General features: G+C 38.2%; 1 protein-coding gene across 1 annotated transcript in view; it reads left to right on the top strand.

Moving 5' to 3' along the window:
* Positions 1-4,187: 4,187 nt before the first annotated feature.
* Positions 4,188-14,534, top strand: part of heatr5a (HEAT repeat containing 5a) — a gene marked incomplete at its 3' end in the record, with an annotated part of 75,727 nt that continues 65,380 nt past the window's right edge. The window contains 7 exon segments of the mRNA XM_079574200.1: positions 4,188-4,207; positions 9,402-9,575; positions 9,688-9,899; positions 11,268-11,376; positions 12,411-12,563; positions 12,654-12,819; positions 13,757-13,920. Coding sequence (XP_079430326.1) covers positions 9,453-9,575; positions 9,688-9,899; positions 11,268-11,376; positions 12,411-12,563; positions 12,654-12,819; positions 13,757-13,920 — 927 coding nt within the window. The 5' untranslated portion in view covers positions 4,188-4,207; positions 9,402-9,452.

Raw genomic sequence — 14,534 nt, 5'->3', positions numbered from 1 at the left:
GAGCCCCGCCCTCCACAGCATCGAGGAGAGTCAGGACTAACGCCATGACAACCGCTGGAGCCCCGCCCTCCACAGCATCGAGGAGAGTCAGGACTAACGCCATGACAACCGCTGGAGCCCCGCCCTCCACAGCATCGAGGAGAGTCAGGACTAACGCCATGACAACCGCTGGGTGCCCGCCTTCCACAGCATCGAGGAGGGTCAGGACTAACGCCATGACAACCGCTGGAGCCCCGCCTTCCACAGCATCGAGGAGGGTCGGGACTAACGCCATGACAACCGCTGGAGCCCCGCCCTCCACAGCATCAAGGAGAGTCAGGACTAACGCCATGACAACCGCTGGAGCCCCGCCTTCCACAGCATCGAGGAGGGTCAGGACTAACGCCATGACAACCGCTGGAGCCCCGCCCTCCACAGCATCAAGGAGAGTCAGGACTAACGCCATGACAACCGCTGGAGCCCCGCCTTCCACAGCATCGACGCCCCGCTGTACAGGGCGCGGGCGCGGGAGGAGGGTCAGGACTAACGCCATGACAACCGCTGGAGCCCCGCCTTCCACAGCATCGAGGAGGGTCGGGACTAACGCCGCCGTAAACAAACGCCACGACACTAAAGATCATCGACGCCCCGCTGTACAGGGCGCGGGTCAACGCCATGACAACCTCCTCATTAACCAACAGTTTACAGACAAAGAGTCACAAATGACACTAAAAACAGCTTCACAAACGCTCCTCTGCTCCGCCCGAACGCCACGGTTACTCATGAACGCCCTGAACATCATGAACGTCCTGAACGTCGCGGCGGTGAATCAGGAAGTGACTTCAGTGACGGTTTATGGGCTCGACACATGACCAGGGGCGGGACCTCCTCACGATAACGATTACGCCGATACTGCGATAATCCGATATAATGCGCAAAAATAATCTACAATAATCATTAAAAAATGCTCCTTTTACCTTTCGATCATTTACATTTAAATAAACCACAGTCCTTTTTAAAAAGCAATAAATCAACTCTAAAATAATCTTTATAACAATAAAAGCGATCATGAAAAGTCATTTGTTTGTGACAGTGTTACACGTGCTGCCCCCTGCTGGGCCGACTGAATCCATGCTCATTATCGGCCTCTGCATCGGTATCGTAGCCGTGAAATATCGCGATATATCGGTAAATGGATGTATTGTCAGAGTCCTGCCCTCGCCTGTGGATCATGTGACCCGGACAGAGCGGGAACACGTCGCCGATGCTTTTATAAATCCCTCAGAAACTAAAGTATTTCCCGTTTAAAGTTTCTGCTTCAAACTGATCCGTGCCTTAGTCCCGCCCACTCCTCAGCTTTTGCTTTGCTCCATGAATACCTTTAATATCGTTAACCCTCCAGCTCCTGACGGGACGGCCCTCAGAGTCTCAGCCAGGACTCTTCACGCGGGTCGTCCAGTTTCATTTTCTCATCAGGAGTTTAACGATGGAATCAAACGTCTCTGGAAAAGACTTCGAGGAAAATACTTTAGATTAAAGTAAATGTAGTTTTAGAAAAGGGGGAAATGAACTGGGATCTGACTTCCTGACTCCTCTGTGTGGGCGTGGCTCCTGTGTGTGTGGGCGGGGCTCCTGTGTGTGTGGGCGTGGCTCCTCTGTGTGTGTGGGCGGGGCTCCTGTGTGTGTGGGCGGGGCTCCTGTGTGTGTGGGCGTGGCTCCTGTGTGTGGGCGTGGCTGCACCTTGTTTGTTTTTCTTCGTGTTTACATTTGTACAGAGAGAGTTTATATCAAAGGGATTCTGTCTCGTCCAATCAGACGCTGCGTGATAATCACATGACTTTGTTTGTTTAAAATTGTATTATTATTATTATTATTGTTTTTGTGGGAGTGGCCTTTGAGACGATGCAATATGTGAGAAAATATCGGAGAAAATGACGTGTGTTTTTTTATTTTGGGATTTTCCGATTTTTTTGCTTTAAATAAAGAGCTTTTCTTTGGTTCGGGTTAAAACGTCTGACTCGTTATTTCAGCTCAATCTGACTTTTTATTTTCACTCAAGGATTTACTGTAGAAAGTCTAAATAAGTGTAAATAATCACTTTAAATAAGTGTTAATGAATTCCCCTCTGTGCTCAGGACGATAAATACTGATTATGGACCCAAAGCCAGGGGGCGCTGTCTCCATTTGTTTGTTTAAATATCGACATTTCTCTGCAGGACGAGAGTAAGAAGGCGCTAAATAATGTTTTCTTCTTCCTGAGGAGGCGAAACAGAAAACATTTCACCAAACAGCCACAAACTGCAACTGCAACAATACACAGCATCCATCCATTTTGTTCCCCTTTATCCGGGGCCGGGTCGCGGGGGCAGCGTCTCAGCAGAGATGCCCAAACTTCCCAATCCACACACACCTCCTCCAGCTGTTCTGACCCCGAGGCCACACCAGGCCAGCTCGGAGACATCGTCCCACCACCGTGTCCTGGGTCCACGAGGTCTTGTCCCACTAGGACATGCCTGGAACACCAGGCGTGATGATACGAGGAGTAAAACGTCCGCGCAGTAACTCCTAAAGACTTCCCCCGCTCACTTCCCTCAATAACCTTTAGGAGTTACTGCGCGGACGTTTTACTCCTCGTATCATTACGCCTCACAATATAGTCCCCCTTTTTATTTGCTTATAAAATCGACACGCTACATTTCTGTGTAAATATACTTCGCATGAAAACACTTCACGTAACTTTATTTAAATAGAGAACACGTGGAAGAGCTTGGTAGCTTCTATCGTGAGCTTTTTCGGAGCTATGTGACATGTGGGAGAGGCTGCGTATGTGTGAGCGCACGGACAAAGACCAGACGGGGATATATTAACTCGGCTATAGTGAGGTAAGAACATATCTCAGTATGTAAAAACGGTGGCCTATTCCCTTAACAGAGGGCCCCGGACCCCATATTCCCGGAGCACCCCCCACAGGGCACCACGAGGGATGCGGTCGAACGCTTACATACATACATAACATTATTTAGATAATTTTGGTAATATTTCATCAGTATTTAGTACAACCATAATAAATAATCCTGCCTGATGTAAAATGTGTAAATTGTAGCTGAAACTACAAAAGAATCACTTAGAGATCTCATTATTTTACTGTTTATAAGTTTAAAATATATATATTTCTATGAAAAATATTAAGTTTTTTCATTCCTGTTGCTGTAACATATGAAGGAACATTGTCGGGAAAATAAAAGCCTTTTTCAGAATAATGTTTTTTCCTCAGTGGATTATCTCGTAATTAGGATTTTTTTCCATTTTACGAATAAAAAAAGAAAAATCTGTTTCCAAATGTTTTGTTTACAAGCATTTTTTTTCTTTCATTTTGGGACCTTTAAAAAATCATTAAAAATAAATGAATAAAATATATAGATAAAATATTAATATTAATAAAATGTATGTGCTGTTGAAGAGCTCAGCACTGAGGGGGAGGGGGCGAGCTCAGTGCTGAGGAGAGGGGAGGGGGAGAGCTCAGTGCTGAGGAGAGGGGAGGGGGAGAGCTCACCGCTCAGCACAACTAATTTAGTGAGAGGTTTGGTTTATGCTTTATTTCTGTATATAGGCGCATTTTATTAAATCAACTAATAAAAATATTTTTTAGCAGCACATAAGACATTTTAGTGTGGATTTTTATTTTGTATATATTTTGTATATATATTTGGCCTAAGGGTGTTTGAATTATTTTTAGGGGTGCTTGAGCATAGGCCAAAGTGTCATCTACAATGGACATATAATAAAAGATAATAATAATAATAATAATAGTATAACCCTTTCACTCAAATCAAGTCACAGAAGTGAAAAATACTCAACCTTTTTTTGTCCAGTTCCCAGGAGGATGTGCCTCATCTTCCTACAAAATAAAAGCTTTCACTTCTAAACCGAACTTAACTGTAAACATGTGCGTCGCTCCCATGACATTTCCGTCTCTAATGCCATCATGAATATATGGAAATATAACTGACTAGACAAAAACAAACACTTAAATAATGGAGAATGTTACTTTTTTCAGCGGCTCGTCTCTTAACGTAAAAATCTCCTCGTGACGTCACCTCTGTGGCCGTTTCCGGTCTGTGCACTTTTCTCTAAAAAGCATCAAAACTCTGCGATAAAGTCATTTTTATTGCAGTTTTGAGGCGTCATCTCTTTGCCTGAGGACGTGACGTTTCTCCGACAGCTGCAGGTAAATGTTGGTGTTTGTGTTAGCCCTGGTTCTGTCAGTTACAAGTTTTGTTGGGGTTAGCTTGAGCCGGTTAGCCTCGTTAGCGTTAGCCTCCCGTTCACAAAATTACTTTCACAGTGTTTTTTTTCTTCTTCTTTATTATTTCAGACAATTTCACTGGTTTATGTGAAACAACGAGGTTTTACATGCGGTTTCTAACAAATGACACGTGGAATAAAACATAAACATGTAGCTATAATAAAGTTTGTGAGCTACATGTTTTTGTCTGAAAGGAAAGTTATCAAGTTTTCTGGTTTGTGTCAACAACTTTCAGTGTAAATGCGCAAACTAACACTTGACCTGACTGCACGCTGTTTCTAAAGGGAAATTATGAGGGAATTGTCTGACTAAATGTCCTTGTGTTCCCACATTTCTGCTATTGTTGTTACTCCTTAACCTCTTAACTCCCGCCTGAACCGAGAGGAGCTTTTTCCTCACGTCATCAGATCTTTTTTCCATCATTTTTTTGTTGGGTATTCAACTCATTTTTTAAACTTTTTTTGTCACATTTTTGTCACATTTTTGTCATTTTTTTGTCATTTTTTTGTCATTTTTTTGTCAAATTTTTTATCAAATTTTTGTCACATTTTTGTCATTTTTTTGTCAAATTTTTATCACATTTTTGTCACATTTTTGTCATTTTTTTTGTCAAATTTTTATCACATTTTTGTTACATTTTTGTCATTTTTTTGTCATTTTTTTGTCATTTTTTGTCATTTTTTTGTCACATTTTTGTCATTTTTTTGTATTTTTTTTGTCACATTTTTGTCATTTTTTTGTCACATTTTTGTCATTTTTTTGTCATTTTTTTTGTCATTTTTTTTGTCATTTTTTTGTCAAATTTTTATCACATTTTTGTCACATTTTTGTCATTTTTTTGTCACATTTTTGTCATTTTTTTGTCAATTTTTTATCACATTTTTGTCACATTTTTGTCATTTTTTTGTCATTTTTTTGTCACATTTTTGTCATTTTTTTGTCATTTTTTTGTCACATTTTTGTCATATTTTTGTCATTTTTGTGTAATTTTTTCGTCATTTTTTCGTCATTTTTTTGTCACATTTTTGTCATTTTTTTTGTCACATTTTTGTCATTTTTTGGTCAATTTTTTGTCAAATTTTTGTTACATTTTTGTCATTTTTTTGTCACATTTTTGTCATTTTTTTGTCACATTTTTGTCATTTTTTTGTCGTTTTTTGTCATATTTTTGTCATTTTTTTGTCACATTTTTGTCATTTTTTTGTCACATTTTTGTCATTTTTTTGTCACATTTTTGTCACTTTTTTGTCACATTTTTGTCATTTTTTTGTCACATTTTTGTCATTTTTTTGTCACATTTTTGTCATTTTTTTGTCACATTTTTGTCATTTTTTTGTCACATTTTTGTCATTTTTTTGTCACATTTTTGTCACATTTTTGTCACATTGTTGTCACATTTTTGTCACATTTTTGTCACATTTTTGTCATTTTTTGGTCACATTTTTGTCATTTTTTGTTACATTTTTGTCATTTTTTTGTCATTTTTTTTGTCATTTTTTTGGTCACATTTTTGTCACTTTTTTGTCAGATTTTTGTCATTTTTTTGTCACATTTTTGTCACATTTTTGTCAGATTTTTGTCACATTTTTGTCATTTTTTTGTCATTTTTTTTGTCATTTTTTTTGTCATTTTTTTGTCAAATTTTTATCACATTTTTGTCACATTTTTGTCATTTTTTTGTCACATTTTTGTCATTTTTTTGTCAATTTTTTATCACATTTTTGTCACATTTTTGTCATTTTTTTGTCATTTTTTTGTCACATTTTTGTCATTTTTTTGTCATTTTTTTGTCATTTTTTTGTCATTTTTTTGTCATTTTTTTGTCATATTTTTGTCATTTTTGTGTAATTTTTTCGTCATTTTTTCGTCATTTTTTTGTCACATTTTTGTCATTTTTTTTGTCACATTTTTGTCATTTTTTGTCAAATTTTTGTCAAATTTTTGTTACATTTTTGTCATTTTTTTGTCACATTTTTGTCATTTTTTTGTCACATTTTTGTCATTTTTTTGTCGTTTTTTGTCATATTTTTGTCATTTTTTTGTCACATTTTTGTCATTTTTTTGTCACATTTTTGGCATTTTTTTGTCAAATTTTTATCACATTTTTGTCACATTTTTATCACATTTTTGTCACATTTTTGTCATTTTTTTGTCATTTTTTTGTCACATTTTTGTCATATTTTTGTCATTTTTTAGTCATTTTTTTGTCATTTTTTTGTCACATTTTTGTCATTTTTTTGTCATTTTTTTGTCATTTTTTTGTCACATTTTTGTCATTTTTTTGTCATTTTTTTGTCAAATTTTTATCAAATTTTTGTCACATTTTTGTCATATTTTTGTCATTTTTTAGTCATTTTTTAGTCATTTTTTTGTCACATTTTTGTCATTTTTTTGTCATTTTTTTGGTCATTTTTTTTGTCATTTTTTTGTCAAATTTTTATCACATTTTTGTCACATTTTTGTCATTTTTTTGTCACATTTTTGTCATTTTTTTGTCAATTTTTTATCACATTTTTGTCATTTTTTTGTCATTTTTTTGTCACATTTTTGTCATTTTTTTGTCATTTTTTTGTCACATTTTTGTCATATTTTTGTCATTTTTGTGTAATTTTTTCGTCATTTTTTCGTCATTTTTTTGTCACATTTTTGTCATTTTTTTTGTCACATTTTTGTCATTTTTTGGTCAATTTTTTGTCAAATTTTTGTTACATTTTTGTCATTTTTTTGTCACATTTTTGTCATTTTTTTGTCACATTTTTGTAATTTTTTTGTCGTTTTTTGTCATATTTTTGTCATTTTTTTGTCACATTTTTGTCACTTTTTTGTCACATTTTTGTCATTTTTTTGTCACATTTTTGTCATTTTTTTGTCACATTTTTGTCATTTTTTTGTCACATTTTTGTCATTTTTTTGTCACAATTTTTGTCATTTTTTTGTCATTTTTTTGTCACTTTTTTGTCATGTGACAAAAAATTTTTGTCACAATTTTTGTCACATTTTTGTCATTTTTTGGTCACATTTTTGTCATTTTTTGTTACATTTTTGTCATTTTTTTGTCATTTTTTTGTCATTTTTTTGGTCACATTTTTGTCACTTTTTTGTCAGATTTTTGTCATTTTTTTGTCACATTTTTGTCACATTTTTGTCAGATTTTTGTCACATTTTTGTCATTTTTTTGTCATTTTTTTGTCACATTTTTGTCACTTTTTTGTCACATTTTTGTCACATTTTTGTCATTTTTTTGTCACATTTTTGTCATTTTTTTGTCACATTTTTGTCATTTTTTTGTCACATTTTTGTCATTTTTTTGTCATTTTTTTGTCACTTTTTTGTCACATTTTTGTCACATTTTTGTCATTTTTTTGTCACATTTTTGTCATTTTTTTGTCACATTTTTGTCATTTTTTTGTCACATTTTTGTCATTTTTTTGTCACATTTTTGTCATTTTTTTGTCACATTTTTCTCACTTTTTTGTCACATTTTCGTCACTTTTTTGTCACATTTCCATCATTGTTTTCGTCTCAATTTTGTTGCTATTTTCACACCTTTTTTCCAGAAGCTTTTGGATTGGGGTGAAGCCAAACTGGAGAAAATGTGCTCTGTTCAGGTGGGAGTTAAGGGGTTAAGTAGAAACATGCAGTATTGTGAGTATAAATGCGACGGATGGGGATTAAATAGTTATTTTTATTTTATTTCTGAGTGGGGTTTATACTGTTTTTTTATCCAATGTTAGTCTATGGAAAATGTATGCTAAGAGCTGCAAAGATGGCGGATCTCCGTGGTAACTGTGGATTTTCCCAAACTCTATATGCAATGAAATGTGTGTGTATATGTTCAAGTTGCAGCGGTTTCTAGTTCAAAATCAGCATCTCTCTTTAGTCCCGCCCCTTCCATTGAAACGAATGGAGGTCAGTGTGGCCTAAAAAGAGAAATGACCAGAACTTTTTAAATATTCAAGATTCTTTCATCAAATTTTCAGTAAACATTGATTTAACATATTTCCATTGGTTGTATGTGTTAAAGTGGGGGTATTCTGCTTTTTTCAGTCCCATAGCACCAGTCTATATCCCACTACAATGATGACAAACCTCCTGTTGGTCTGTAAATGCAGTAAATTAGAATAACTGCCTTGTATAAAATGTCTCTCTCAAAATGGCTGTAGTGAATGTCTTGAAATAGGCCTCTGTCTCTTTAAGAACCTCTGAGCCTTTAGACACGCCCCCTCCACACGCTGTCTGTGGCATCAGTGGGGAGGGGGTTCTGCTGAGGAGCAGTGGTTGGTTACTCGGCTGGTGACCAAAGCTCGGAGGCGTCTCCAGGAGGTGGGGGCGTTCCTAGGAGGACTCAGGCAAACCTATCCCTAAAATGGCCGCCATCAGCCAAAAATTCAACAAAAATGTGACAAAAATTCAAGAAAAAAATGACAAAAATTCAGCCAAAAAGTGACAAAAATTCAACAAAAAGTGACAAAAATTAAACAAAAAAATGACTAAAATTCAACAAAAATGTGACAAATTCAACAAAAATGTGACAAAAATTCAACAAAAAGTGACAAAAATTCAACAAAAATGTGACAAAAATGTGACAAAAATTCTACAAAAATTCAACAAAAATGTGACAAAAAATCAACAAAAAATGACAAAAATTCAACAAAAATGTGACAAAAATTAAACAAAAATGTGACAAAAATTCAACAAAAATGTGACAAAAAATCAACAAAAAGTGACAAAAATTCAACAAAAAAATGACAAAAATTCAACAAAATGTGACAAAAATTCAACAAAAATGTGACAAAAAATCAACAAAAAATGACAAAAATTCAACAAAAATGTGACAAAAATTAAACAAAAATGTGACAAAAATTCTACAAAAATTCAACAAAAATGTGACAAAAACCTATCCCTAAAATGGCCGCCATCAGAGTTTTTACAGATTACTCAGAAATACGTGAATGTGCCAAGGCAACACTTCAGCCATGTTTTTAATGAGGGAGTGACAGAATAACAGGATGGAAAGCTTGAAAAAGTCCATTTTGCAGGTGGTTGAGCGGTTTGCACTCTTGCCTTACAGCGACAATTGTATCATGACAAGTTCTTCCCTCTCCTGTGTTTCCAGGCGATGTCCTCTTCTCTTCTCCTCTGACTCGCTGCTCCCTCCACCGCGGCGATGTCTTCTGCGGAGCGCCTCCTGCTGCCGGAGGAGGTACTGCAGCTCAGTGACCCGGGCCGAGCCGAGGCCGTGTTCTCGTGGCTGAACCGTCTGAAAAACCAGCTGCCGCTCACAGAGAAGGTCAGAAAACACTGTCAGAAAACACCGCCACAAAACACCGCCACAAAACACCGCCAGGCGAACCCGGCGCCCGTCTACTCGTGCCTTAAACCCGCCCTCGTCTTGTTCTCAGGCCGAGATAAAGCACATCCAGCGCCGTCTGGTGGAGCAGCTCTCCGACGTCCTGATTGGTTCTCCTGGACCTCCCGCTCGCCTCCTGTTGGCCCAGTGCCTGGCCCTGCTGTTCCGCCTGGGAGACCCCTTACCCTGCAGCCTGCTGGTGGACAAGTGCAATGACATCATTCGGAGCAGAGACGACTCGCCGTCCGCGCTGCCGTCCCGACTGTGAGGAGTTCACACTTTAACCTCTTAATTAAGCCCCGCCTCAACCATTTTCTCCAGTTCAGCTTTACCCGAATCCAGTCCCGCTTTATTTGTGTCGCACATTTTACCGACAAAAGGTTACAGCCTATTAGGCCAGTGTTACGCCTCATTCGAAAGCTATGGCCGACAAAACGTATCTAAATGGAGCTTTTTCCTTGCGCTTTTGGACTGTTGGATTTTCGTCACTTTTTTGTCCGTTTTTCGTCCATTTTTTGTCACATTTTCGTCACTTTTTTGTAATTTTTTGGTAAATTTTTCGTCACATTTTCGTAATTTTTAATTAATTTTTTTTGTCCCTTTATTTTAATGTTTTGGTAAATTTTTTCATCACTTTTTCGTCAATTTTTTAAAAAATCGTCAATTTTGAAAAAAAATTGAACAAGTTTTTAAAAAATTTGTTGGTAAATTTTTCATCACATTTTCGTTAATTTTTTTTAAAAAAATTTAATGTTTTGTCACTTTTTTACATTTTTTGATACATTTTTCAGTTACATTTTTGTCCATTTTTTGTAAAATGTTTTGTCACATGTTCGTATTATTATTTTTTTGGTCACATTTTTGTCAATTTCTTTTTATTTCTTTTTTTTTTTTTTTATTTCACTTTTTTTTTTGGTAAATTTATCATCACTTTTTTGTACATTTTTTTGTCGTCAATTTCTTTTCACTTTTCCATTATTTTTTTGTTGCTCTTTTGTTGGATTTTCGTCACTTTTTTGTCACATTTTCATCCATTTTACGTCCATTTTTTGGACAATTTTCGTCACTTTTTTGTAAATTTTTTATAAATTTTTTGTCATTTTCGTAATGTTTGTGTAAATTTTTGTGTAGACTTTTTGTCCCATTTTACATATTTTTATTTATTTTTTTGTCACTGTTTTTCTAAATTTTTTGGTAAATTTTTCATCACATTTTTGTAAATTTTTTGTCACTTTTTCGTCACTTTCTTTTCACTTTTCCATCATTTTTTTGTTGCTCTTTTGTTGCAATTTCGTCACTTTTTTGTCACATTTTCGTCCATTTTTCGTCCATTTTTTTGACAATTTTCGTCATTTTTTATAAATTTTTTGTAAGTTATGTGTAAATGTTTGTGTACATTTTTTGTCACATTTTCATCATTTTTTTTTTTTTTTTTTGTCACAGGTTTTCTGAATTTTTTGGTAAATTTTTCATCACATTTTCGGCAATTTTTGGTCAATTTCTTTTCACTTTTCCATCATTTTTTTGTTGCTCTTTTGTTGCATTTTCGTTGCCATTTTGAGCCTCCTCTTTAGATTTGGGTAAAGCCAAACTGGAGTCAGTGGTTTAAATGCATTATTCCCTCTGCTGCAGCGCGGCCGTGGCCTGTGTGGGATCTCTGTTCGAACATCTGGGTCGGTTTCTCAGCGGCTGCTCCAGAGACGCCGTCACGAACCTCCTGCGAGCGCTGAAGAACGCCGAGGTGAGGAAGTTCCCACGCTCACTCATTCACAAACACCCACGCTGTAGTCCAAATATGGGCATTTCCTGTGTGGGAGACGGCAGCGGCTAAAGACGGGAGGAGTAAACAAAGAGACTCAACTTTAGGGCCGTTTTCATTCCACTCTTTAACATCTGCATCTGTCATAACCAGGGTTTGGTCTCGGAAAAGGTTTATGCAGGTTCTACTGAAAATCTTCTCTCTTTAGATTTGAGTTTTGACGCTGTTTCAGGGACAGGATTAAAGGAAGTGACTTGGTAGTTGCAGCTCAAATATATAAAAAAAATTATTTCCAAATTTTTGCCTATTTATTTATTTATTTTATTCCCCCAATTATTTCTTGTTTTTGCCCTTAATTTTTTTCTCCTTAATTTTCCTTAATTTTTGCCAATTTATTTTGCCTTTTGTTTTTTAGTTTTTTACAAATTTTTCCCAATTATTTTTCAAATTTTCCCCTATTTTGCTCTATTTTTCACAGATTTACAATATTGTTGTCACCTTTTTGTAAAGTTATTGTCACTTTTTTTGTCACATTTTCGTGATTTTTTTGGTCAATTTTTCGTAAATTTATTTATCATTTTTTTGTCACATTTTTGTCACATTTTCGTACATTATTCGTAAATTTTAGTACATTTATTGTCACTTTTTCACCAATTTTTTGTCAAATTTTCGCCACATTTTTTGCAAATTTTTCATAAATTTTTCATCATATTTTCATCACTTTTTTGTTACTTTTCGCCACATTTTTTGTAATTTTTTCATACATTTTTCGTCGCTTTTTTGTAAAAAAAAAAAAAAGTGTACATTTTTAGTCAATTTTCCGTCACATTTTCGTCAGTTTTTGCCAATTTTGTGGTCAATTTTTTTTCCGTTTTTTTTGTCACATTTTGTCACTTTTTTGTAAATTTTTTGTAAATTTTTTGTCACATTTTGGTATTTCATATTTCAGTATCGGTATCGTTGAGGTATCGGTTTTGAAAAAGAGCGTCTGTGAGTAATGCACAGGTCTGTGTCAGTCCCAGGGCCGCTGTGAGGTCCTGTCCTCTCTGGAGAAGATGCTGCGTGGCTTGGGGCCGTCGGCGGGGGGGCCCGTTCACAGAGACGTGTATAAAGCGTCCCGCGCCTGCCTCAGCGACCGCTCCATGGCCGTGCGCTGCGCCGCCGCCAAGGTCAGTCACTCAGTTACTCTGTCACTCTGCACGAGAGGAAAGCTTCTCTGTCTCCGCCCTCTGACCTCTGACCAGGCCTTTGTCCTGCAGTGTCTGCGCCAGCTCCACCAGGAGGCGCTGTTCCTGTCGTCCTCAGAGCTGGAGAACCTGACCTTAGTCTGCTTCAGAGCCTTCGAGGGGTCCACTTCCTGTGTCCGAGTCTGTGTGTCCGAGCTGCTGGGGAGTCTGCTGGCTACTGCAGTAACTCCCTGTACAAGTACTTATACTTATACTTATACTACTACCACCACCGAGCTGCTGGGGAGTCTGCTGGCTACTGCAGTAACTCCGAGTACAAGTACTTATACTTATACTTATACTACTACCACCGAGCTGCTGGGGAGTCTGCTGGCTACTGCAGTAACGCCAAGTACTTATACTTATACTTATACTACTACTACTACTACTACTACTACTACCACCGAGCTGCTGGGGAGTCTGCTGGCTACTGCAGTAACACCGAGTACTTATACTTATACTTATACTTATACTACTACTACTACTACTACTACCACCGAGCTGCTGGGGAGTCTGCTGGCTACTGCAGTAACACCGAGTACTTATACTTATACTTATACTACTACTACTACTACTACTACTACTACCACCGAGCTGCTGGGGAGTCTGCTGGCTACTGCAGTAACACCGAGTACAAGTACTTATACTTATACTACTTCTACTACGACCACCACTGAGCTGCTGGGGAGTCTGCTGGCTACTGCAGTAACTCCCTGTACAAGTACTTATACTTATACTTATACTACTACTACCAAGCTGCTGGGGAGTCTGCTGGCTACTGCAGTAACTCCCTGTACAAGTACTTATACTTATACTTATACTACTACTACTACCACTGAGCTGCTGGGGAGTCTGCTGGCTACTGCAGTAACGCCAAGTACTTATACTTATACTTATACTTATACTACTACTACTACTTCCTGCAACAGCTTAATGAGCATGTAATATAGGGCGGCATAGGCATAGGCAACCCAGGCGGCCCCGAAGGCGCCCTCTGCTGGAGAGTCTTGTGAAAGTCCCAGTTCCACCTTCACTTTAAGCACTTTGTTTCTGCCTCTGGTCATAAATAATAATATTATAATACCAATATGAATTTGACGAGAGCTTCTGGATGGTCCTCCCTGTCTCCCCCTCAGCCCCTGGAGCGCCCCCTGCAGGAGCCGCGGCGTCCCTGGAGGAGGTGATGGAGCTGCTGCTGGGAGGCTTCATCAGAGGAGGCGGCGGCTTCCTCCGAGCGTCAGGAGACCTGCTCAAAGGAACCAGCTCGGTCAGCAGAGACGTCCGAGTCGGCATCGCTCAGGTGAGACACGGAGAGTCCAGAGGTGCTGTCCATGAAGGAGGTCTCCTCAGAGCCTGGAGTCTCCTCAGAGCCTGGAGTCTCCTCAGAGCCTGGAGTCTCCTCAGAGCCTGGAGTCTCCTCAGACCCTGGAGTCTCCTCAGAGCCTGGAGTCTCCTCAGAGCCTGGTGTCTCCTCAGAGCCTGGAGTCTCCTCAGACCCTGGTGGTGATGTTCTCTCTCTCCTCAGACTCTGGTGTTGATGTTCTCTCTCCTCAGACCCTGGTGTTGATGTTCTCTCTCCTCTCAGACTCTGGTGTTGATGTTCTCTCTCTCTCCTCAGACCCTGGTGTTGATGTTCTCTCTCTCCTCAGACCCTGGTGTTGATGTTCTCTCTCTCCTCAGACCCTGGTGTTGATGTTCTCTCTCTCCTCAGACCCTGGTGTTGATGTTCTCTCTCTCCTCAGACCCTGGTGGTGATGTTCTCTCTCTCCTCAGACCCTGGTGTCTCCTCAGACCCTGGTGGTGATGTTCTCTCTCTCCTCAGACCCTGGTGGTGATGTTCTCTCTCTCCTCAGACTCTGGTGTTGATGTTCTCTCTCTCCTCAGACCCTGGTGTTGATGTTCTCTCTCTCCTCA

Source organism: Gobius niger, assembly GCF_951799975.1.
Source record: "Gobius niger genome assembly, chromosome: 16".
Taxonomy (NCBI): Eukaryota; Metazoa; Chordata; class Actinopteri; order Gobiiformes; family Gobiidae; genus Gobius; species Gobius niger.
Note: the sequence above shows the minus strand (reverse complement) of the source record. Positions and strands in the feature narration are given on the sequence as shown.